Source organism: Nicotiana tabacum, chromosome 12 (genome assembly GCF_000715075.1).
Source record: "Nicotiana tabacum cultivar K326 chromosome 12, ASM71507v2, whole genome shotgun sequence".
Lineage (NCBI taxonomy): Eukaryota > Viridiplantae > Streptophyta > Magnoliopsida > Solanales > Solanaceae > Nicotiana > Nicotiana tabacum.
Window position 1 is genome coordinate 14899286 of NC_134091.1, and position 25780 is coordinate 14925065.

Below are 25780 nucleotides of genomic sequence, written 5' to 3' on the forward strand. Positions count from 1 at the left end.
GGGGAATACAATTAGACAGTTTTGGACTAAAATGAAAGCTAAAAAGCGCTAATAAGTAGTCAAAATTCCCATTTATCAGCACGTGGGAGCAAAACCTTGTTAACCATCTCAAACAACAGTTGGTACACTGGAAGAAGGGTCTTCTTCTGTACCCATTCCCCCTGTTGTACTACATCATCCTTCAAAATGGCATTTCTAAAGTTTGGAGAACAAGTCCCCTCAATGGATAATATGCCGCCAGTATGCACTCCCAGAATTGTTCCCAACACAACCTCATCTATCATAAAATCAATACCACTCACCTTCAGGCATATGTTGTCCTCTTCTACCGTGAACATGTCGGCATAGAAACTGCACACCTCTGCCTCATACACTTTAGGGCTCTCATTGGTGAACAAATGTGTCCATTGTTGAAATTCATAGATATCAACCAGTTGGTGCATCCTTGTCATGTCAAGATTATCAGGAGCAAATGTTCTGCCCCACAACACCTTCTCGTTTCTCAGGTTTTCTCTGCCTTCATCCTTGGCCACACCCACTTTGGTTTTCTTGGAGGAACATGGTTCCTCATTGACACCAACCTTCTTTTTCACGGACTTTCTCACACTTTTCCCTTTCTCTGTAGATTTCTCAAACAATTTCTCAGATACTTTTTCACTAGAATTTTCAGACACCTTCTCACCATATTTTTCAGACACCTACTCACCAGACATCTTCTACCTCAACATTTCTAACTTCCATCATTTTCACAAATGACTCTCTCCTAGGTCTTGGAACTGTAGGTTTCTTAGAGAACTTACGAATTAAGGAACCAGGTTCCTCATTCACCTCTTCATCAACACCAACAATAAGTGTTGGAGGCACTACTTCTTGTTCACCTGCTTTCCCCATTTCACTAACCTCCTCCTTTTCTTCGCTTCTTTGCTTTTCTTCAGGACAGACTCAAGGGCCTCCCTCTTTTGCAACCTAGTAGCGGGTCTTTTAAGAGTAGGTGCATTGGGAACTCCTTTCCCACTTCGAGCAGCAATGAAGCTTGCTACATGCAAATCATCATAGTCTTCCTCACTATTTCCTCTTCAGATAGAGATCTCATCTCAAGAAGGACAAAGTTTAATAACTCGGCATCGAAGTGAAGAGGGGGAGCATGATCAGTACTGACCTGGGGCTCTTTTGTAGAGCAGGGAGTTTCGTCCCAAGTAGGAGTGGAGGGCTCCTCTTGAGTAGAGGGAACATGTCCCTCAGTATTACTATTAGGTGTTAGACTTTCAAGAAGCACCAGTTCCTTACTCTCTTCCGGATGACCTTCATCTTCCCCCTGACACCCAACCGTCTCATTAACCTCCTCACAACCACCAACCAAAATTCCATCAGCAGCTATTAACAACATATTTTATATGGCTTCTTATTCATTTAACCCCAAAGTAGATTCAAGAGAAATATTATCTGTAGGGTTGGCAACATTCAAATCAAGGCTTGGTGCTGATTTTTTACCATTACGAACTACACTCTGTTGGGCCTCAGAACTCTCTTCAACTAGCAGACTGGAGACTTCTTGATTTTCTTCTCCCTCTACCGTGTCGCTCTTAGCCATTGTTTCCGGCGAGGCAGAAGAAGAGGTTACAGCCACAAACCTCTTTGGGTTCAGAGTTTTGCGACTCCGATGAGAACCAGAACTCGATTGAGCTGGAAAAGAAGCAGATAGTGGTTGGGAATCTTGTATAGAGTTTGGACTGGGTGACATAAGGGACTGAGACTCTGTCGCATGTGCTTCACGAGATGAAGAGACAGTGGGGACTACACTGGGAATATTTGAGGCTTCTAGATTCTCATACATGGTGGATATTTGTAGTGAGAACTTAAGGGGAAAAAAGTATTTGGTTGTTGAGAGAAAAAGGAAAATTTTGGCTTTTGATATGAACAGTAATGACAGAGACAGTTTTTGGGTTTATTTAAAGAGGGTGAGGGACCGGTTAGGAATGGGTATTCATTTTCTGGGTAGATGGGTCGTTTAGTAGCGGGTATGATGTTTGGATTATAAAGAAAGCGAGAAAGAGAAACTGGCATTTTAATGACGTGGCACTTTCTCAACCGTTAAGAAGTTGTGTGTGAGTGTACAAAGGAACTACTAACCAGTGTCAAGGGAATCATGTTCCCTGATAAGTTTTGTAAATGCGAGCCTCATCCTTTTACCAAAATGCAATACCACTAGCTTCTTGTTTGCTTTGTAATTGCCATGCGTGTCTACCTGTAACGGTATAGAAATGAGTTAGAACTTGCCAGAAAATATTTTTTTAGCTGTTTTACCTGTTCGTTTCTTTCATATACAATCATTGAGGGACTAGGTGCTCAACATGACTTTATCAACCCAAGTGCCAGCTGATTCTTTTCAAAGTGCTCTCTGCTTAGTGCTTTGGTAAAGATATCTGTAATTTGGTCTTTTGTGCTGCAAAACTTCATGCAGATAAGCCTTTTTTCAACATTATCTCTGAGAAAATAATGTCGCACATCAATCTGCTTTGTTCTCTTATACTGAACTGGATTCTTTGCCATGTTGAGAGTACTAGTGTTATCACACAATAATGGCACACAATCAGAAAATACACCAAAGTCCTCCAACTGCTGCTTGATCCATAGCAATTGAGCACAACAAGAAGCAGCTGCCACATACTCAGCTTCTGCAGTTGAAAGAGCCACTGAGTTTTGTTTCCTCGTACCCCATGAAATTATACACGACCCCAGAAAATGTACCATGCCAGAAGTAATTTTTCTATCCACCAAATAACCAGCATAATCAATATCAGCATACCCAATCAAGTCAAAATTGTCTCCTGAAGGGTAGTAGAGAACCAAGTCATGTGTTCCTTTGAGATATCTTGGAATTCTCTTGGTAACCTTCAAATGAGATTCCTTTGGATTATATTGAAACCTAGGACATAATCCTACGCTGAATACGATATCTGGTCTGCTTGCTATGAGATACAGGAGTGACCCAATGATACCTATGTACATGGTCTCGTTCACAGGAGAACCAGGTTCATCCATGTCCAGGCGAGTGGCAGTGGCAATAGGAGTATCAATAATCTTTGAACTTTCCATCTCAAATCTCTTTAGAAGCTCTTTGATGTACTTGTGATGACTTATCATTATGCCCTTAGGAGTTTGCTTAACTTGCAGATCCAAGAAGAAATTCAATTCTCCCATCATGCTCATTTCAAACTCACTGCCCATGAGCTTTGCAAACTCGTCACACAGAGAATCATTTGTTGCACCAAAGATGATGTCATCAACATAGACTTGCACAATGAGCATGATCCTCCCCCGTTTCTTTAGAAATAGGGTGTTGTCGATTTTTCCTCTTGTAAAGCTATTTTCTAGGAGGAATTTGGACAACCTTTCATACCAAGAACGAGGAGCCTACTTCAGCCCATATAAAGCCTTGTCAAGTTTGAATACATGCTCAGGGTGATCATGACATTCGAAGCCAGGTGGTTGTTTGAAGAAGACTTCTTCTTTTAGATATCCATTTGGAAATGCACTTTTGACATCCATTTGGAACAATTTGAAATCCATATGAGATGCAAAGGCAATAAGGATTCTGATGGCTTTCATTCGAGCAACTGGAGCAAATTTTTCATCATAGTCAATCCATTCTTCTTGATTGTAACCTTGAACTACTAACCTTGCCTTGTTCCTTGTCGTGTTTCCAAACTCATCAAGTTTGTTTCTGAATACCCGCCTAATTCCTATAACAGTTCTATCAGCAGTTCGAGGAACCAGGTGCTATACGTTGTTTCTCTCAAATTGATGGAGTTCATCTTGCATAGCAGTAATCCAGTCAGCACCTTTCAATGCTTCCTTGATATTTTTGGGCTCAATTTGAGAGAGAAAGGCTGAGAAGGCAAGTGAGTTTCTTTACTTTGATCTAGTTTGAATCCCTGAGTCAAGAGGAATGGTCACATTTTGAAGAGGGTATGAACTTTTGTACTTCCAGTTGGACACTTGAATCTCATTGTAAGAAGATCCAGGTTCTTCTGAATGTGATCCACTCCTGACATGAGTCCCGCTTCTCATCTCAACATCTGGGGTTCCTTGCACAATATCAACAACTCTGTTCTCAGCTTCAGTTGTTGTGATTGAAGGACCAGGTTCCTCTACATCAGTTGGAGATACAGTTGCACCATCTTCATTTGATTCCTTGACGTGACTCATCATGTCAGCCTTTCCATTTGCTATATCAATGACTTCACCAGGAACCATTGACTGCTCTCTTTCTTGATCAATCTTATCATGTGAATCTTTCCCACATAGGTGGTGTGATTCATCAAAGATCACATGTATGCTTTCCTCAACACATTGAGTTCTTTTGTTGTAGACTTTGTAGGCTTTGCTTTGTGATGAATAGCCAAGAAAGATTCCTTCATCACTTTTGGCATCAAATTTTCCAAGTGCTTCCTTACCATTATTAAGGACAAAACATTTGCAGCCAAATGTCCTTAAATGTGTTAGCTTGGGCTTCCTCCCATTCAGCAGTTCATACGGGGTTTTGTTCAGGAGGGACCTGATCATGCACCTGTTCACCAAGTAGCATGTAATGTTAACTGCTTCTGCCCAGAAACTTTTTACAATGCCACTGTCAATCAGCATTGTCCTTGCCATGTCTTCAAGAGTCCTATTTTTCCTCTCCACTACACCATTTTGTTGAGGTGTTCTTGGAGCTGAAAAATTATGACTTATGCCATTTTCAGCACAAAATTCCTCGATGTTTGCATTATCGAACTTTGTGCCGTGATAAGATCTTATACATATAACATTATGGCTCATCTTCACTTGGATCTTCTTCATGAAAGCAACAAACACTGGAAAAGTTTAATCCTTGGTTCTGAGGAACAAGGTTCAAGTGAATCTAGAATTGTTGTCCACTATAACAAAAATTTACTTCTTTCCTCATCTACTTGGCACCCTCATAGGTCCACACAGATCCATATGGAAGAGATCAAGTGTCCTTGAGGTGCTAACTTCTTTTTTGGTCTTGAAGGAGGACCTGACTTGCTTTCCCTTTACACATGCATCACATACCTTGTGATCTTTGAAGCTTGACTTAGGCAGGCCACGAACTAGGTCCTTCTTGACCAATTTGTTTAGCAATGAAAAACTTGCATGACCCAATCTTCTGTGCCATAGTTCAGCATCATCATTAACAACACTTAGACAAGTGAGATCCCCATTGTGCAAGGACTCAAAATCAACAACATAAATATTTTTGTATCTTTTGCCATCAGGACCACTTCACCAGTCACAAGATTTGTGACTGTGCAGATTTTTGACACAAATTTTACTTTGTTTCCTTTGTCGCAGATTTGGGAAACACTCAGTAGGCTATATTTCAAGTCGTTCACATAATACACATTTTCAATTGAGTGAGTGAGTGACTTCCCAATTCTTCCTACTCCCAGAATGTATCCCTTTTTGCCATTTCCAAAGGAAATGCTCCCTCCTTGCAAGGCTTTGAGTAAAAGGAAATCATCGATGCTTCCAATCATGTGCTTGGAACAGCCACTATCCATGTACCATTTTTGACTGCTTTCTTTCACTGCTTCCTGCACAAGAGAATCAAGGATTAGACTTAGGAATCCAAACAAGTTTGGGTCCCTTGTAGTGAGGAAAGGGGTGAATGAAACTTCTTTTTATCTAGGCGGGCAATACACGTTTTTAACAGAGGGACCAGGTTCCTTAGCAGCAGTGACCTTTTCAAAAAATACCTTATTTTTCTTTTGAGACTGAAATCTAGCCTTATAGTTTTTTTTTAAAGTGACCAGTGTTACCACAGTGAGTGTAGAGCCAATTGTCAGGGACGGTAACATACTTGCTATGTGGATTTTAGAGAATCTTTTCCTTTTGGAATCCGACTCCCTGCATGTTCCCATCCTTGATTGCATACATGGCAGTAATTGTATCAGAGGACCAGGTCCACTTTAGAGATTTTTCTAGGTCATTTTTAACTATGCCTAGATATTTTTGAAGTTGTCTGTTTCTTTCAAGTTCAGCACACAGACTAGATTTCACATATTTGAGTTCATTTTCAAGCTTAATGTGTGCCTCACTTGTAACTTCCTTTCCCTTTTGGATAATCCTAGAACTATTTCCTCTTTTTAATTCCTCTATTCTTTCTTTTAAGTCCATGACTACTATCAACAAGTAATCTCTCTCATTTTCTACGTCGTCAACTTTTTTAATCAGAACATTCTTTTCTTTCATTAGATCCTCAATGGTTTCCTTTAGGTCAGCCACTACGATTACCAGATCATCTCTCTCATTTCTATCTCTCCTAGCTCCATAGTTAAAGTATTTTTATCATTTATAAGATTGTGATAAGCATCAATTAAAATACTTGCCAAAGATATTAGCTTTTTCTGAGAGTAAGACTTCAGATTTATTTGAACGTCTAGAAAGTTTACCTCATCATCATTATCTTCATCATCGTCAGACTTTGCCATCAGGGAAAAGATAGAGTCATAATCAGTTGCTTCACTTTTAACTGCCATCATGAAGGTATCACCTTGTGCATCATCTTCTCCAGAATCGCCGAAAGAATCTCCCCATGCAGCAAGAGCTTGTTTCACAACATTGTCGGTGGCTACTTTTCTCTTGAATCTTTTGTCAGGAACCAGGTTCCTCTTGGCTACTTTGTTTGTGTTGTGTTTGTACTGATCTTGCTTGAGGAGAGGACAATCCTTGATGAAATGTTCTGGCTTTTCACATTTATGACATAAGTCATACCCTCTTGGCTTGCTGGAGCTTCCCCTTTTTGGAATACCTCCATTCCTACGAACAATTTTCTGAAAATGCTTTGTCGGGTAAACCATATCAGCATCCTCACCACTCGAGTAATTGTTGTCTGTCTTGAGGACCAGGTTCTTCTCCTTCTTGGGCTCTCTTCTTTCATGATCCTTCTTCTTTATTTCATAAGTTTTCAGATTACCAATGAGTTCATCAATGGTTAGCTTTTGTAGATCCTTTGCCTCTGTGATAACATTCACTTTGCTTTCCCTGGAACCAGGTAATACACTGAGTATTTTTCTGACAAGTTTGTTCCTAGGAATGATCTCTCCCATAGAGTGGAGCTCATTGATAATCGAGGTGAATCAAGTATACATGTCCTGAATGGACTCATCATCCTTCATTATGAAGAGTTCATACTCAGTAGTGAGCATATCAATCTTCGACTACTTCACTTGAGTTGTCCCTTCGTGTGCTGTTTGGAGAGCTTCCCAGATCTCCTTGGCAGATTGACAAGCAGAAATCCTATTATATTCGTCTAGTCTAACACCACAGAAGAGAATCCTTTTTGCTCGAAAGTTCTTCTCTATAGCTTTGCGGTCAGCATCGCTGTATTCCTTCCTGGACTTGGGAATTGTCGCTGCTCGTTCGCCAGTGGTTTTCATAGGGACGAAGGGTCCATCGCAGATAACATCCCAAAGCTCTAAATCTTCAGCCATGATAAAATCATGCATTCTTGTCTTCCACCATCCATAGTATTGGCCATTGAATCTTGGTGGTCTGTAGGTAGATTGACCTTCTTCAAAGTTTGGTGGAGCAGCCGTGAGGATCCTTTCTAGGTGTTAGCGTGATAGAAAGAACCTGCTCTGATACCAATTGATAGAAACTTAGGGTCTACCAAACTGTATAGAGAACCGGGTTCTCTATCAGTTCCCATATAACACATACAAAGTGATAAGTAAATGACACAACAGAGTTTTACGTGGAAAACTCCCAGGTCACAGGATTAAAAACCACAACCTACACTCGTAGGATTTCAACTTCACTAACCGAACAACTTTTAGATTATAACCTATTGTAACCTAGGAATTAAACTCTCAATCCCTTATTCACTTGTAATAACTCTGTTACAAGCCTCTTTGTAATAACGATGTTACAAAGTTCACAACTCGACTAACTCTAGCCAAGACACAAACACAAGGTTTATAGTTTTATAATTGGTTTTCTGCACAATGCTTCTAGCTAAGCTAAGTAGGATTTACAAGTAAATTACACTAACAAAGGTACAACACAACTAGGGACACATAATAATACAATGTTGGAAACGGGTCCTTCGTTATGTTCTTTATTCTTGAAGCTTGGAAATCACTTGCAAGTCGGCAATACACTTAAGAGGGAGCTTGATTAATTCTGGAATGTGCAAGTATGTTGTTTTTCCTTTGCTTCATGTTAATATTGCACAAGTGATGTCACTTGGATGATGCAAGCAATATCCGGTACAAGGCATGTCCTAGAAGGTGGCTGCTGCACTGGTCACATTGTTGTGTGTGTGCAGAGGAACAATTGCAGCAACTTTACAGGTGTGAGAAGTTAACTGGTACAGTCAGCAAGGGAAATAATGCACATATGTTCCTCTTGTCGTCTCTTTGACTCTGATTGTTGGAACTTGTGTCTGACTTGATACTTGTCGTTCTTGAGCACTTTGAGAATGTATAACAGGTTCCCCATCTGGTTCTCATCACTAAGTTTGTTAGATCATCAAAACATAACATGGCACATAACCTATCACCCACTTTGCCAATTTTTTTGACTAATTCAGCAAGTTACACTTGAAGATGCTTCCAACTTGACTAATCAAAAGGCACCAAATGCCTTTTAATTAATGCTCGGAGACGGAATCACCAGCTTTTCCGGCAAGAAATACGGCAAGGAAGAAGAAAAACATAAAAATGAAGAAGAAAAGAAAAAAGAAAACAAAAAAAAAGTAAATGAAATAAGAAATACAGATAGTAATAGGTTTCAATAAAAAAATGTTTCAAACATAAGTTTCTAATATGTTTTTGCTTCTCTCTCTCCTTCAAGAGAGTGCACTCTCCTGGTTATATGCTCCGAAAATGTGATATTTATTACACTTCTAATAAAGATAGGGGGTAAAGTATTGTGGGACAATCACAAGGGGTAATTATGTATTATCCCAAAATACAAGCAAGGCCAGCTGATTGCTTAGTCATGATCTCAATTATGCCAGAAACTCTGGTCTTACTTTTCGCTTTTCTAGAATTGATTTATATAAGTGTATAAATGTGCGTGCTTTGGCTTATTAGGTGCAAGCTATGTTCAGTGTTTTGCACAAATCACCACCTATACCAGAAAAATTATCGTCAGAAGGAAAGGATTTCCTCCGCTGCTGCTTTCGGAGGAAACCTGAAGATAGGCCATCAGCTATGATGCTACTCGAGCATGTTTTTTTACGTAATACTGTTGCTGGTTGCTCAGAGGATTTTTCAAGGTTGAAATCACATGTGAGTGTTACATGCTACTGACTACGTGACTTTAGTGGTTAACGTTACTATATTGCTTATCAGTTTCTCTAATTTTATTTTTCCTCCTATTACTTCAAATATTGAATTCAAATGGTTTCAAACTCTGAATTTGTTACACTTTTAGGATGCTCTGCAGAGTCCTAACGACCCAACTAACCATAAAAAGGAACTAAAGCCACTTTTACCAGGAACATCTGCCAGGCATGGAAAATCAACATATAGCAGGTAATAACTTTTTTGTACTTCCTCTCTCTCTCTCTCATGTTTGGGATATACTCGGGCGCTTTGTTCTGTCAAATAGCTGATTACTCCCCTCTTTTGGCATTAATATCTATAGTTCCGTGGAAGCAGCTAGCCAGTAATGCTTGCATTAGGGTAGACTGTCTATATCATACCCTTACGTGAATGCAGGATGCTTTGTAAATGGGATTGCCTTTTTAGTTCCAGCTAGTTATACTATATTCTGTATTACCCCGTTGACTTAGCTTATGCAAGTTTAATTGTGCTCTTTCAGTGAAAGTTGCCAGCAAACTCATCCTGAAACCAGTGAGTACGGAGCAGCTTCTCACCACTCTCCCCGTTCTACACTTGAAGTCCTGCCCTGTATTTCTTCACTGGAGCTGAACTCAAGTTCGCCTGCAGCCAGTCAACCAAGCATTCCTAGTAGCTTACCCCTGGGACGTGAAAACAGAAGTCCTAATAGGAACATAAGAAGGGAAACCCCAAACTTCTGTATAAGATCATAAATAATTAAATAGAGGGGGAAAATCGTGTATAGATCAGGAAAATTAGTGTATAGAGGAGATATGCAACGCAATTTCCAAATGCATTCACGTGTTTTGTGTACCACTGATGTTGCTTTTGAAGCTATCAAAGGCTTTCATATTTTTGAAACAGATTCATGAAAATGATTCTGAAGTTAATAGTGTAACTCAGATTGAAATTATGACTTAGGTACACAAAAGTGAAAGGTTTTTGTGGATGTAAATGTTTTTTCTGAGCTTTAATGCCAACCTGAAGGACATCTAATCCAACTCCTCAGCTGATATCCTGAACGGTGTAAAGATCATTAGTTTTATTATGATCTCGTGTAAAAAATTCTGAATAAATTAAGAGTAATTCTTACACATATTCCTTTGACTATTGGAATGTGTCTTCCATCTTTAATTGCCTGTGTGATATAATTCTTTAGGTGACAATAAGTTTCAACGGCAATGTTCTTACTGTATTCTTTTATTATTACTTAGTATTTTGACTTTTGAGGAGTAAGTTATTAAAATATACTGCAACGTATATGGCCCTCTTATCGTTCAGCTTTGAAAATTGAAGGGAGATAATAATAACTAAAATGTTCTTGTATAAAAGCGATATAGTGCATCACTACGATTTCTGTAGTCAAAATTTGTTTATTTCACTACATTTTGAAAAACTTTTCTTAAATATTCACAACTACAAAGTTAGTGATTTATATTTATTTTTCTAGTTTCTAAATATGTAATCGTATTATTTTGTAAAACAGAAAAATTAAGCTAAACTCGCATGTAAAAATAGTTGCATTGACATTTCAAGAAATGACTAAAACATTAATAAAATGTTACAAAAGCGTCACTGTCGCACGATTTGGAGATCTTTAAACAAAAAAAGACATAAATATATATTCAATAGGCATTCAAAGGAAAGCAATAACTAAATATCTTTTCAAGTAGGATTCAAACAAATGACCTACTCCAGTACTCTTGTATCACTCAGATATTCCGGATTCATCATTATTTTTCTGAAATAAAATGATACTACTAAGTACTATTTATTTGGGATTTTCTCACTGTTAATACGCACTTTTTCTCTTTTATTCAGCAGAATTATTCTTTTTTCCATCATTCCAAGTTTCCAAACAGCTATTCTTTTCCCCAACATAACTATCTATCTATCTATATATCTATCTATCTATCTATATATATATATATATATATATATAAAGGAAAAAATAGGCAAGATGACTTGGCACATCTCTTTGGCCAAGAATCCTATTCATCTTTTTTCTCCTTTATTTGGGATTTTTCTCTCATTTTAATACAAAGAACTCACTTACTACCTTCAGAAGTGAACTAAAGGAAAACAAATGAGGTTTACACAAAGATTTCAGTTATGGAATATATACGAATATAATTACTGCTCAATTATAAGAGGATTTCAGTTATAGAATATGAAATAGAATAATTAACTAATTAATTTGTAACTGAAAATCACACTGATTATATATATATATATAGCTAGGTTGTCTTTTTGCCCCGATTCAGATCATACCAAAACAATTGGTTTAAGATTATTCTGAGCTTTGAAATGCTTGTGCTGATTATAATGGAGAGCGAATGACAATGTATGCTTCAAAGGGAAGGTTTTTCAAGGAGTGCGACAAAGAAGTACAAAGAAAGAAATCTGATGATCCTGATATTCTAACTATGACATTCTTACTTATTTTCCTTTCTTTGTTAGTTATTCCCTTTTAAATAATGCTTGGAGATAATCTTTTCTACTTTGTCTACATGTTGGTGGAACAATCTTAAGTTTCAAGAAGACAAGAGCTCGGCAAGTATATCTTACACTGCAAAAAAGTTTTTAGATATATGAGTTGTGAATTTTGAAAATCGTTGTATAATTTTATTTGTCAAATGGTTGGAGGCCTCATCTTTTTGTGATATTTCTTTGAGTATTATATTCAAGTGTCTGTTTAACTGTTGTTATTAACTTATTATAATCAATCTATTAGAACTTCTGGTTTCTCATCATATAGCATCATCAAAGGTATATAAAAAAGAAGAAAAAAAAAGCAAGGAAAAAAAAGAGTGACAAGGGTCAGGTCTTCTGATTTTTCGAGCAATCTGGATAACCTATGCACTCTCTTAACCGGTTTCAAGTAATTCTTACTTTAGTATTGGATTATTTTTTGCTGCTTTTTGCCATCCTTCAAAGCTTAAAGGTGGCTCATTTTAGCGACGTTTCTTTTGAGAGCAATGCTTGGACATACCGTGGAAGAGGGTGTGTGTCTTCTTTTAAGAAACTGTTAATTTTTGTGTTAAGTAAATTAATTTAAGTAACAAATGGTTGGAACTTATCTATGTCTAATATGAGGATTCTAACTATAAGAATGTTATTGAAGGGATGGTAAATCAATAAAAAATCAATAGGGATCTATTATATTCTCTAGCTTTCTTTTTATAAAGTTGTGATGAAAAAAAAAATAAATTCTACGCGTGCCTTTTTTTGTTACAACTTATAACTTACATATATGTATGACTATATAATATACAGAAATATTATATGTATGTATTGAGTCAATAGGTTCCTTCTTGTGTGTTAAGTGCGAGAATATTTTTGTTTATGAATAAAAATGTATTTATGTCGTTACATGATGTGTTTAACAATTTTATTTTTGTTCTTTCTGTGTAATAATGTTATTATTTGTTGTTTCCAATCTTCTTAAAATGAATTGGCCTGATTAAAGATTAAGGAATAAAATGGTTTAAATAGAGCAGAGTGGGAATTCATAATTTCTTCTTCTGCTCTTCCTCTTTTTGCTTCTTCTCCTTTTCCGTCTTCTTCTTTGTCTTTATTTTTTTTTTGTTTTTAGAAATATTGTGTTTATGTGTATTTTTATCTTGATCGTTGGTGTCGATCGTATTTTGTATTCTTTTTATTAATATCATACCCTAAAAATATAAAGTTATAGAAATACAAAAAAAATTGAATGTTGAGTTCAACTTTGATTAAATATTATAGAAGTGATATTTTCTGAATTTTCATTAAGTGTTTTAAAAGTTATATTTTCTTTATTTTACCTTTAATATCGTATTTTGGAAATTCAGTAATATTCCAGATACAGAAGTAGAGAAAAAAATGAAAATAAAGGGTAATGCAAAAATGTTATAGAAATACAAAAACTAAACCTTGTGTTGAATTTTTATTTATTTATTACTCTTATTATATCATATAATATTACTATAACATATAGATCAAGAAAATATAGCATATAACATATATAATATTTCTTTTGTAGATCTTTTGTTTCAAAATTTAATTGTTTAATAGTAATGATATCGTTTTGTGGCATGATGCAGGATATCACGAAAATATGGAATCCTTAATTAATATCAATAGTTAATGTTCATTCAAATATATTGCCTTAATTAATTATTTAACTTTATTTTCATAGATAAAAGAAGATTTAGTCCTTCAATTTAAACCTTCAAATTATCCCGATGAAGTTCTTGCAAAGGAGCAAAGTATACGCTTCATAAAAAATAGAGAAAGCGAGTTTTAAAGATGGTAGAAAGAAACAATCAACCTTGAAAATATAATTAGATCACAATGGTTTATGGTCGAAGAATATAAAGAAGGCAAAATTGAATAAAGTGTAAAGTTTTTTTTTTTAATTATAAATTTTTTAACAATAAATTTTCATTCATATTTTATCTTTTTAAAACGATGCGAAACAATAGGCAAGGATCGGAACGGGCAGATCCCAGGTCGAATTCCTGATCTATTTGTTTCAACCTTAGAGGATTGAGCTTTTTGAGAGCACTGCGCTACAATTGAATGGCCGATTTCAATGATGAAGAGAAAAGTCTAGTTCTCTTTTTATTTGAAAAGGGAATGGATGTCTTATTGAGAGGACAAGTGAGACTTGCTCAGTTGGTAAAGAAACAACAGTTGGAACAGTAATGTATCACTGATTCGAATCGCCACGTCAGTCTACTATTTAAGCATATAAAAATTTCTCCAAATGTAACACATAAATAAAAGCAAAACTAAAATTTGGAAAATTGAGAGCACACTTTCCCCCTTTTATTCTCCTCCTTTTCCAATTTGCCCTCTGTTTAAATAAAAAAAATCGGGCAGAATTTCCTGCTGTTCCATCCAACTCTGAATATACCAATTCGTAACTCCGAACTGATAATGGATCCATAAAAACATCCAAAAAAATATATTGCCATCATCTGTAGACAAAAATTATGGAAGCTCCCCAGAGTTTAATCGGCAAATTATACACTTCTTATTCCGACGGCATACATTTTGCTAAGCCAATTTCTTCCTTCACAACTAACGAAGTTGATTTAGTAAGTTCATTTTATTTATTCATCTATCGGACCCCAATTAGTTGATTTATTGAATTTTTGCATAAAGTTTTCATCTTTAATTTATCCTCTTTACACATTGTGAATTTTTCATCTTTAGGTGCGAAATGTGCTGCAAATATTACAAGGTTTTTCCAGTACGCTGTTGTATTGGGATGAATTAGGGCAACGTTTTTGTGTGCGGAGTGGAATATATGTTAGCCATCTTTCACATACCAGTCTTTATCATGTTCTCAATCAGTTCACCTATGCAGCAACTTGCTTGAAAATGGTTGAAATTAGAATTCAAAAAGTTGAAAAATCTGTGCCTTCACCGCCACCTACTTTGAGGGCATTTTGTTGCTCTATCTCCACTTGGCTAACAGTAAGTGTCTACTTTGTTGTTTGCCTAATCTATTATTATTTGCACTTTGGGTGTATGCATTTAGAGCTTAAGTTATATTCTTCGTCAGTGTAAGGAATTTTTACACCATCAGGTCATGTTTACCTGTTGTAGAAGGCAATCTGTCTTGTTTTCAAGATATAAATTACCACATTTTAAGGAAAATTATCTGTAGATAATCCTTTCGATGACCTGATATTGTAAAAACATTCCTTACACTGATGGTGTTTATAACCTAAACTCTTGAATTTATATATAAAAAAAGGATTTTGAACTTCTTTTATGGAGCAGTGGTTACGGGAAGGCGCGTTGAAAGAGGAGATGAAGGTGGTCGACTCCTCTAGTTTAACTACTCCAACCCTCTTGGGATTGTCAAGTTCTTTATCAAGGTTGGTACATTGTATCTGAATAAATTACCTTGTGAAATGAAAATTTTGAAAAATATAGCATGGTGTAGTTCACTGACAGAGGAGTGATGCTGGTGTGATTAAGCATAATAAAAAATAAAAAAAGTGGGGAAAAGTCCCTTCACCTCTAACCATTAGTTGAAGCTCGAGTCACCAAAGGTGGGAGGGGGATGGGAAGTGGAAGAACCACTATTGCCTTTGCTGAGAGGGGAGGGGGCATACAGGGACGGGATTTTAAAAAAAAACAAAGAAAAAGAAGCTATTAAATCGCGGAAAAAGAAATGGAAAGAAGATGTGAAGAATGAAGATTATGTAGGGTAGTCATCGTAGAAGTAAATGGAATATGAGCCAGGGATGAAGAGCTAAAACAGTGGTTACTAAGCGAAGATAAGAGGATATTTAGTTGGGTTTGTTATGATAGAGGTCTAGTATAGTTATGTTAAGCTAAAAATCTGATAAGCCAAAAGGGTGGCAAGAGAAATTTTTTCCATCTCTGGGAAATTACAATTAATAGGAGTTGAAGAGGGTAAATGAAATCCTGGCATCTTATTGCAGATGAGAAAAGAACTTCCAAAGATTGGTAAATCACAAAGTGTTTGATTGGGGGAGTTATATGAGAGAACTTATTTTATTTAACTTGTATACATATCAAAATCCTAAATTCCTTTATGCTGGATGTTTGGCCTGGGCTTTGGTGCACATTTTCATACCTATAACTAAGGGAATTGCTTATTGCCTTTTCTCACGGTTTCAATACGTATTTTTCTTGATTGTAATATGTGCATCTTATGTTTTGTTCTGCTTCTTTTACTACTTGTTTGTGTATATCTCATATCTTAACAGAAATTCGTAAATTTCTCAGAAATCATTCCAGGATTTACTTCTTCCAACACGAACTGTTGTGTAGTTCCAATCTTGCAGCATTTTAAAGTGTTGCTTGATGAAATATATATATATATATATATATACTCCACTTCCCACCAAGAGGTTGTGAGTTCGAGTCACCAAGGTGGGGAGTTCTTGGAGGGAGGGAGCCGAGGGTCTATCGGAAACAGTCTCTCTACCTTAAGGTAGGGGTAAGGTCTGCGTACAAACTACCCTCCCCAGACCCCACTAATGGAACTCTAAAACTGGTTTATAAAGCAAGTATAACAAATATTTAATTAGTTATTTATATTTTACTCTAGTGGTAAACACCCTCCACTTCCAACCAAGAGGTTGTGAGTTCGAGTCACCCCAAGAGCAAGGTGGGGAGTTCTTGGAGGGAGGGAGCCGAGGGTCTATCGGAAACAGCCTCTCTACCCCAGGGTAGGGGTAAGATCTGCGTACACACTACCCTCCCCAGACCCCATTAGTGAGATTATACTGGGTTGTTGTTATTGTTGTTGTTGTAAACATGCGTTTTGATTCTTATTTCCATCTTTGATGGACCTGTTATCCGTCCTCATTGTCCTTTCTCTGTAAGACTTTCTTTTGCTGCCTTTCTTCTGCTATCCTGATTATGTGTGTACATATTTTCAGGAAACCCCTCTTTCCTTTTGAAATGCCAAGGGGGAGGCGACTGGTGCTCCCCTTTTGCATGCCTTACCCAAAAGAATTTTAACAGCTCACTTGTTTGACTGGTCTTGCTGACTGATCTTTTCCCTGTACTTTTAGGGGTTATTAATTAAAGTTCCTAACAGGATTTATCAATGCTATATTAGTTTGTGTGCAGGAGCTGAGTTTTTGTTTCAACTAGTGCAAGGAGCCATTCCACAAGCTTATGATGAAACTAATTCTTCTATCTCTGCCACAGCTATTGCTGTGCATATTCTTAATTATTTATTTAAGAAGCTGACTGAAGTTTGTCTTGTGCAAGGAGGCGAGGTGTGACACTGCTTTCCTTTGCTGGACATATTTGCTGAGTCTTTCATCTTCTAACTCATCATCTGGAGTAAATATTTTCAGGAGGATGCTTACAGGATGATATTACACGCATTTGTTAGCAGTCTTTTGCCATACATTGAGGGCCTTGATTCATGGCTTTATGAAGGAATCCTTGACGACCCCTTTGAGGAGGTAAGTTTCTATTGATGGTCGTGTTAATGGAATAGCGAATGATTTCATATAGCTTTTACATAGATCAGAATAATAGCTTCCTGGAGCATGCTTATATCTGCATTTTTCACCATCATAAACTATTTTCATGGCGAGTGCATTTTTGAAGTCAAAAGTCTAGTGGAGGGCAAATGTTCGCTATATCAGTTCATAGTTTTATCTGGACCTTAACCCTTTTTTTCTTTTATTGGAATAGCAAGTATGCCTAAAGTGCAATGTGGCAAAGGAAGAAGGGCTTATTCAATAGTATACCCTTTTAACTTTGATACAGAACTTCAATTTCATAATAATTAAGCTAGTCTAATAGTGTATGTTGCTAGATATGTTACACTGTCTCGACTATGGCATACTGGTATGGATAAAGGGTACTTTAATATATTTTTGATATATCTTGTACCATATGAAGTATCTAATCTGATATCATATCCATTTGGCATGTATATGTCAAATAGAATGAAGAATCCTGATTAAAAAAAATGAAGAACCTATGCAACAGTGATCTATAGTCCTTGTTTTGATAAAGTGTTTCACGGATTATTCAATATGGAGCCCAAATTGTATCATGATTCCAAGACATCCATTACTCATGCTATTGTGTAAGCAATTAATGCTCTAGCAGAAAGTTTATTTGTGCTCTTAACATCTAACAATATACAGTCTAGAAAGTATGATGTGTAATTACTATGATTTCTGGCATTTGTACAAATTGTTGAAATTAGTTAACTGATGAATTTTCCGCAGCAAATTTGGAGTATGAGTTAGGTAATTATAGTATGTTTTCCTTTTCATTTTTGATTTTCATAGTTATGTCTTATGGCGGACAGTTCAGCAACACCTATTTTTAGACATTGAAGTTCTCTTAGACAATCTTATGCCTGTATGCTTATTATGCAGACGTTCTTTTGTGCTAACAAAGGAATTGCAGTTAATGAGTCTGAGTTTTGGGAGAAGAGCTATTTGCTGAGATCTGCAAAATTGGATGCTGGCTGTCGCACTGATTCTTTGCTTTCAATAAAGCGGACAAACGATATGAGTAGACGAGAACCTAATGATGTGCTTGGTTTGGCAAACGAAAAAGAGGCAAAAGAGAGAGATTTGGATGTATGTCCGCTGTTTATCAAAGAGATAGCCAGGGATATTATCTCTGCTGGAAAGTCATTGCAGCTTGTTCAACATACTACGATGACATCCTCAGTATCTGCCAGTTCTATTCAAACTGGCGGCCGTATTGCCGGGTTAAGCTTGTCAGAGATCTTTTGTGTCACCTTATCTGCTCTTATTGGCTATGGGGATCACATATCTGAATACCTTTTCCAAGAGAAGAAAATTGTATCATTAGTTAAATCATTTATTGGAGGGCAAAAAGTAGAAAGAAGTAATGAGAGCTTCCAAGAGATTACGTGCTCAGATAAAGAATGGTGTAAGTTCTTGGTTGATACAGTGGCTCAGAAAGGAAGAGCTGATCTCCATTCATGTCATGCTCTTGGAGAGGAAGTGGATAGCTTTGTTGTGAAAGGAGATAAGCTACCTTTAGATGGAAATGATATTCCATCTTTAGGATTCCGTCCTGAAAATCCAGCTATAACTACTAGCCAAAATTTTCTTCATGCAAATAGGGATGCTTGGGGTGCATTGAATTTATCTAGAGAGTTTTACCTTCCCCCTCTTAATGATGAGGGATTAAGGCAGGCAATATTTGTTGGAAGTGGTGGATCATGCATGGCAACCAAAAATACAAACTATACCTTTGGTTTTCAGTTTGGTGAATCTGTACGCGATCGATTAGAGGAAGATGTCAATTTTCTGGAGGAGCTGTTCCCATTTCCAACTCTTCTTCCTCCTTTTCAGGTACTGATATCTGTAACCTCAGTAGTCATAAAAGAAAAATAATTTAACTTGTTTTTGACATGCTCAGCATTCCTCACCCTCACTTCCTAAGGCTGGGTAGGAGGTCATTTATCTATGATTTGCTTTTAGCCAAATATTTTCTTCTTATACCAGATCATATTATATAAATATATACTCCAGTACTTTACACCAGTAAAAGACCAGTTTTAAAACAAGGGGTGTGATAATGTGGTCTAAACCGTAGAACTGTCCAAATGTTCTAGTTCAGCCAATGTTGTTTTGGTTTTGTCACGGTCCTGTTTCATTATGGTATTCCACAATGGGTGGATAACTTATACTGTGACCAACTGCCCTAATTAACTGAATATAGTTTTCTTCCAGTAAGAAAGTCAATTCTGACAGGTTGCTACTGCTTATTATTTAATTGTCGAGGTTGGAGTTTGTGTTTAGCATGCCATCAAATTCACCAGGACCTTTAAATTTAATGCTTTTCTTGTATTTCCAGCACCATCCTTGTCATGCAAGACTTCAACTTGCTGCATTTTCTGAACTCAGATTGCATAACTCTCAATCTGTCACCATCCTCCTCTTGCTTCTTCCCTTGGGAATCTGACAATCCCATTTGGGATATCAAACCATGAGCTAAGCATGGATTATAACAGACATTTCTGTTATTGACTGGCTAGATTGGGTTTTGAGTGAAATTTAACAGATTGGCTAAATTGTTTTGGACCTTCAGTTGGAAGTGCACCTGTATCAAGATTAGGCTCTACATAGTTTGTTTCTTAAGTGAACTTAGTTTAAATAGTTTGTGTCAATTCATCTGGGGTTATGGCTAGTAATTGTCTTAGTCTAGATTTTATTCCATCTTTTGAAGTTTAAACTTCACATGATTTTTGGAACAGGAGAATCATCATGTATCGGAGGTGTTTCCTTTCCAGGAAAATAGTACACTCCCTTCAAGGACCTTAAACTGGATTGGAAGGGTTGAACCAAGGAGTACTCCATTGCCTACGGTTATTCTTCAAGAATGCCTTATTTTCTTCATAAAAAAACAGGTAGTAGCACGTAGTCATCTAAAAATACCTTTTTATATTTACATGGTTGAGATTTAATATGTCCAACTGCCTCATGTTATGCACTGCAGGCTGATTGTATTGGCAGGAATATTTTGTCAAAATTACTATGTGAGTGGAGACTGCTAGAAGAGCTGGAAGTTCTGCGTGCTATATACTTGTTAGGCTCAGGTCTGCATTGGCTTTTGATGAGCAAGCTTGTTAGTAGTCAATTGTCATTTGCATTCTTTACATGATTATTATATTGCTCTCTCCAGGTGATTTGCTGCAGCACTTCTTGACAGTGGTCTTCAATAAATTAGACAAAGGAGAAAGCTTGGATGATGATTTTGAATTAAACACAACACTGCAGGTCCAATTGGTCGACTCAATCCTTTTGCTTGATTCATTAGTTCCCATCTATTTGTCGGCAGAAATTTTCTATGAAGATTCTTCTCTTATGTTGTCAAAGTGGCTTCTCTATTAGTTAGTTGTAACCCCCAAAAGGAAAAGTGCCATTCGTGCAGCTGGGAAAAGATTTTCCAATTCTTTCCTTGCCGTTTAACAACTTGATTTTCTTATCTATAAATAGCACTTGATCAGGATTCATATTCTAAAAGAGGAAGACTGGTGACTTTCTTGTTAATGATATTAAATTTTGAACAAACTTACTGGCAACTTTAAAATATGCATCCATATATAGAAAGGAAAACAGATTCTCGTGTTCTACTAGGTTCCAGCTGTAGTTTGAACTCTGAATATGTATTGTAGATAATCTTACACAGTACTGAAACATCAAACTGGAAAAAAGAACTATGTACGTGCGAGCTGGCCTGGAGACCATCGACATCCCAAAAAAAGAAGAAGAAAAAGAACTGTGTGAAAGTAGGGTCAATGACCTCTCTATAATATCAGAAAAGGAGGATAAAAGATCAGACAGACCGTTTGCTTTCATCTTTAATGGTTGAAAAGGGGTTGAACCAAAACTACTGCAGCCTTTGGTGTCTGCAGAATCCAATAATTGGTGTTTCCCGCTCCTATTTGTCCTATTGTCTGGACTTTTAAGTTGTTTCTGCTACTGACGTCTGACTTCTCTAATTCCAGTCCCTTGAATCTGCAAGTGAGGAAGCCCCTTTGTATGCACTTAACCTTTGTTTTAATTCAGGAATCAATCCGATACTCTGCTGATGCCACACTATTAAGCTCGCCCGATTCATTGGTTGTGTCTGTAACAAGAAATAATGCCACTAGTGAGGATGACCAGCGTGGTATGCCTGTTCCAACTTCGACACCTCGAAAGAGTCGAGGGCAGAACTTTGGCATTGATGGCCTGGATACACTCATGTTTACATACAAGGTATGCTACTTGTTTTGTGGTGCTTTGGGCTGTCTGATCTGTGTTGTCTTACAACCTTGACATCTTGTGTTAATGTTGAAATGTAACAGGTTCCTTGGCCCCTTGAACTAATTGCAAATACGGAAGCAATAAAGAAGTATAATCAGGTAGCTAATGGACTGCTGTAGTTCCCCTCATGATGCAATCCATCTAAATGTTCTGCTCAGTAGTTTATCATCTTTTTCAGGTTATGAGGTTCTTACTGAAGGTCAGACGTGCAAAATTTGTTCTTGATAAAGCTCGGAGGTGGATGTGGAAGGTCTGTTCTCTGTTATCTTCTTTTGCTATAGTTACTTTGCAAACCAAATAGAAATTGCTAGCTATTCAATAACATTTATGTTATTAGAAGTTGCTCTTATTAAAATGTTAACCTAGTAACTTAATTATAGCAACTTCGTCTTCCAGGACAAAAGCTCCACATCTATTAACCGCAAGCATCATTGGTTACTGGAACAAAAACTGCTACATTTTGTGGATGCTTTCCACCAATATGTGATGGACAGGGTATTCTCTCTCTCTCTTCGATATTAAATCAATCTTGCCTTTTTAATAATGTGTCTTCTTGTATGCCAGTATCTTCCCTGCTCTCTTGATTTGTGAAGGAATTTGCTTGACTTTGGTTGTCGTGGCTTTTGCCAGTCTGCATTTCTATTGGGGAAGTATAGGGCACTGATACTGATGGAAAATTGTTGTAACATGAGGTGGATTGAGGGGCTTGGTGATTTCTTCGTGGAAAGTAGAAATTTTATAATTTGCCTTTACATTGTTCTATGTTCTCATAAACAATTACTACTATCAGTGTTACTGCATTCTACTTCCCGGAGCTTAGACCCCTATTATAAAGTAAAAGCAGTTTCTAACATCAATCAAGGCTCTATCTCAAACTAGTTGGGATAAATGCTGCTTCTGACATACTTGATAAAATGAAGAAATCATGAATTCACAAAGCTCTTAGAAACAGAAAATATTAGTCTGTTCATTATCTGCACTTGACTGTAATGCCATCAAACATCAGTAAAAGGACGGCCTTTGCAATCAATTGTTGCTACATTTTATGACTGTTAAGAGTATCTCACCATGTGACTATGTAGGTGTATCACAGTGCATGGGGTGAACTCTGTGATGGTATGGCTGCAGCGAGATCATTGGATGGAGTCATCGAAATACACGAGGCTTACTTGCTGGCTATTCAAAGGCAGTGCTTCGCTGTTCCAGAAAAACTGGTATTACATGGACGCAATCTTTATTTGTTTTTTGCCCTTCCCAAAACATGGAAATGGAGAATCAAGGCTTGAGGGGTTAACTGGAAACAATTTCCTTTTTCCAGTGGGCACTGATTGCTAGCCGTATCAACAGTATTCTTGGATTAGCTCTGGATTTCTATTCAGTACAGCAGACTCTTAGCAGTGGAGGGGCAGTTTCAGCCATCAAGGCGAGGTGTGAAATGGAAATCAATAGGATAGAGAAACAGTTTGATGACTGCATAGCTTTCCTCCTGAGGGTAAGTTCATTTCTCCCTTATATTGATACTAACGCTAACGTAATAATTACTTCAATAGCAGGTACATGATTGACTGTTATACCATTTTGCAAAATTTCAGATCCTCTCTTTCAAGCTCAATGTGGGACAGTTTCCTCATTTGGAAGATCTGGTTACCAGAATCAATTACAACCATTTCTATATGTCACATAATGGAAGTTTGATAAATGCACCTAGCTCTAATGCGGTCCCTTCCAAATCAGGAAAGTTCTTTTCAAGTCAAAGAGATTGAATGAAGGCTTGAAGGATTATTATTTCTGTTTTTATTTTTCTTTGTACAGCATTGGTATAGTATTGCCTCCTTGTACTGGTGGTTTGCTACCATGGGATGTGGTGGATGGGGGATTTTCCAACAGCTCAACCCATTGAGAGAATATTCTACTGGTTCCACTGAAGATTGTGCAGTACTCTAGTTTATATTTCACTATCTCAAATGCCATCAACTGATTGACGGCTAGCTGTTGAGATTGCTGTTTTGTGCAACATCTATTTCAGTTTTATACAAGATGTAGAGCTTGTTCTCATTTTTTCTGTAAGCTACCTTTGTTGTATTATTATTCGAGGGGGTGCTTACTGACGAAAGAAATGTTTCAATTAATTTGCTGCAGTTTTGTTCAATGTCGGGATGTACCAGTAATGAATGGATTATCAAGTGTATTGTTGACTATTAAAGTATTTTGTTGGTCAATGAGTTTTCTGATAATCTGAAATCCCAGCGCAAAGCAAAGACATTATTTTCTTTATCGGATAGAATTTTGTTATTTTATGTTGTTCTACAAGCTTTGGATCGATCAAAATTTTCATTGACAAGTAAACTCCCTATGTGAAAGGTAACTAATAGCCTGTTTGGTCAAGCTTTTTTTGAGTCAAAAGAATTTTTTTTTGGTCAAAAGTATTTTTTTCTAAAATTAAGGTGTTTGGCCAAGCTTTTGAAAAAAAAGTGTTTTCGAGGAGAAACAGAAATAGTTTTGAAAAAACAGAAAAAAAATAGTTTCTCTTCAAAAGCACTTTTTTGAGAAATACTTTTGAGAAAAATATACTTAAAAGTAGTTTTTCAAAGCTTGGTCAAATACTAATTGTTGCTCAGAAGTGTTTTTCAAATTAATTAGCTAAACACAAACTGCTTCTCACCAAAAGTACTTTTAAAAAAAAAAAACACTTATCAACATAAGTTGAATTTTACAGCTTCGCCAAACGGGCTATTACTCTGATTTTGTAAATAATAATGTTAGGCCAAATTTGTCACAACTGGTGAGAAAAGGCTCTTCTGATTGTCTGACGTAAATCTGTCTACTCGGGCAACTTGGACTTTTTAATTTTAAGCATATATAAGGGGTTATAGGTGATGAAAGCTCCGACCTGCCTCCCCCATACGTGCTTCCACCAAGCCGTATCGAACGAGCTACCTTGGGGGCAACCTCAAGGGCCTGCCTGGATGACTCAAAGGAGTGTCCTAGGTATCCATACAAGTTAGGGAACTCTATGGACGGCGCAACGCCTTCGGGCTAGCGTTGGGCACCAAAGTGGCGCTGGAGGCTCGATGTGTGGGACGGCCAGCCCTGCGGGCTGCTGAGTGTTGGAAAGAGACCTCCGTGCCGATTGGATACTTGATGCACCTGTCTTAGGGGCATCATGTGTCGACTTGTGAGCATGGCTTGGGTTCAACCATGCGAGTAAGGGTCGGTTGGCCTAAACGTGCAGTTGTGGGGCGACACTGCACTAGACAGGATGGAAGTGTGTCGCGAGGGCTATATATGGGCATGGCACGAAAAACGCGCATGACAATGGCCAAGGGCTAAAGGTTGCCTTACTCGGGCGAAGCACAAGCTGGTTGCGGATGCACTAGGCGAGTGTCAAGCTTGAGGATTGGGCTGTGCACGCGAGACGAAGGACAAGACATGTCCTAAGCCAATCCCCCAGGGCGCGCATGGATTGTGATCCTAACATAAAGCGCCACGACATGTCTAAAGCCAAGCGCCTAGACATCTTACGGGCGGCACAAGTTGGGGCGAGTCCCATCAACAGGCACATGATCGTGCTTGAAAACCTGGGAAAGGATGAAGGCTGGCCTGGAACTGCAGGCGCCGCATGGGCGAAACGGTGCCGCTGGCGAGCGTAAGGGAGTCGGCCCATGACACGTTGTATCAGAGCTGATTAAGGCCATACTATGCCATGGCACAATGTCAAGGCAAGGATGGAAATGGCGAGTGCATTTTGGATTTTAGTGCGGAGATCATGTCAAAGCAGAGATTGATGTTCATATGCCACCAGAGATCGAGAACCCGATACTGCTGGTCCAAGAAAGAAATGGGTGATTCCATTATCTTTCGAAAGTCTAGGGTGCTACTGAATGTGGTAATATGCCGATGAGTCGGATGGTTAAGAGAAGGCCATGTTTGCCAGGTCGTGCAACCATATTGCAAAAGAGTGGGAGCAGTGGACTATAAACTTTGGGCATGATCATAGCGGAGATCTTGCCAAAGATGCGTGCGACGCATCAGTTGAGTGTCTTTCCTATGGGATAGACTTGTGAGCTGCCTAAGGGCATTGCCAAGGTGAGGAAACGAATTCGAGGGTAAAGCAAAGCTTCGGAATTGGGCGAG

At 37.6% G+C, this 25780-nt stretch overlaps 2 protein-coding genes across 4 annotated transcripts in view; both read left to right on the forward strand.

Moving 5' to 3' along the window:
- LOC107798149 (mitogen-activated protein kinase kinase kinase 5-like) overlaps positions 1-10443 on the forward strand; it is a 33271-nt gene extending 22828 nt beyond the window's left edge. For both annotated transcript variants that reach the window (XM_016621119.2, XM_016621120.2), the window contains 3 exons: positions 9102-9299; positions 9445-9545; positions 9835-10443. In XM_016621119.2, the coding sequence (XP_016476605.1) occupies positions 9102-9299; positions 9445-9545; positions 9835-10066 (531 nt within the window). In that variant the 3' untranslated portion in view covers positions 10067-10443. The remainder of the gene's footprint in view (positions 1-9101; positions 9300-9444; positions 9546-9834) is intronic.
- Positions 10444-14104: 3661 nt separating this feature from the next.
- On the forward strand, positions 14105-23865 carry LOC107759531 (uncharacterized). 2 transcript variants are annotated; one of them, XR_012697211.1, is made up of 16 exons: positions 14105-14434; positions 14553-14816; positions 15126-15223; positions 16945-17107; positions 17189-17299; positions 18233-19186; positions 20092-20244; positions 20334-20433; positions 20520-20614; positions 21407-21598; positions 21688-21744; positions 21825-21896; positions 22043-22141; positions 22740-22860; positions 22965-23138; positions 23239-23865. XR_012697211.1 is itself a non-coding variant. In XM_016577497.2 (16 exons), the coding sequence occupies exons 1-16, from the start codon at positions 14330-14332 to the stop codon at positions 23407-23409; spliced, it is 2940 nt and encodes a 979-aa protein (XP_016432983.2). In that variant the 5' UTR covers positions 14105-14329; the 3' UTR covers positions 23410-23865. The 2 variants fall into 2 exon arrangements, 1 of the variants encoding a protein (XP_016432983.2); XM_016577497.2 differs by having other exon boundaries at positions 22729-22860.
- Positions 23866-25780: the final 1915 nt, after the last annotated feature.

Coding starts and splice junctions, on each gene's coding strand:
- LOC107759531 (XM_016577497.2), top strand. CDS start 14,330: ATGGAAGCTCCCCAGAGTTTAATCGGCAAATTATACACTTCTTATTCC. Junction 17,300..18,232: donor TTGACGACCCCTTTGAGGAG/GTAAGTTTCTAT, acceptor CTTATTATGCAG/ACGTTCTTTTGTGCTAACAA. Junction 21,745..21,824: donor CAATAAAGAAGTATAATCAG/GTAGCTAATGGA, acceptor CATCTTTTTCAG/GTTATGAGGTTCTTACTGAA.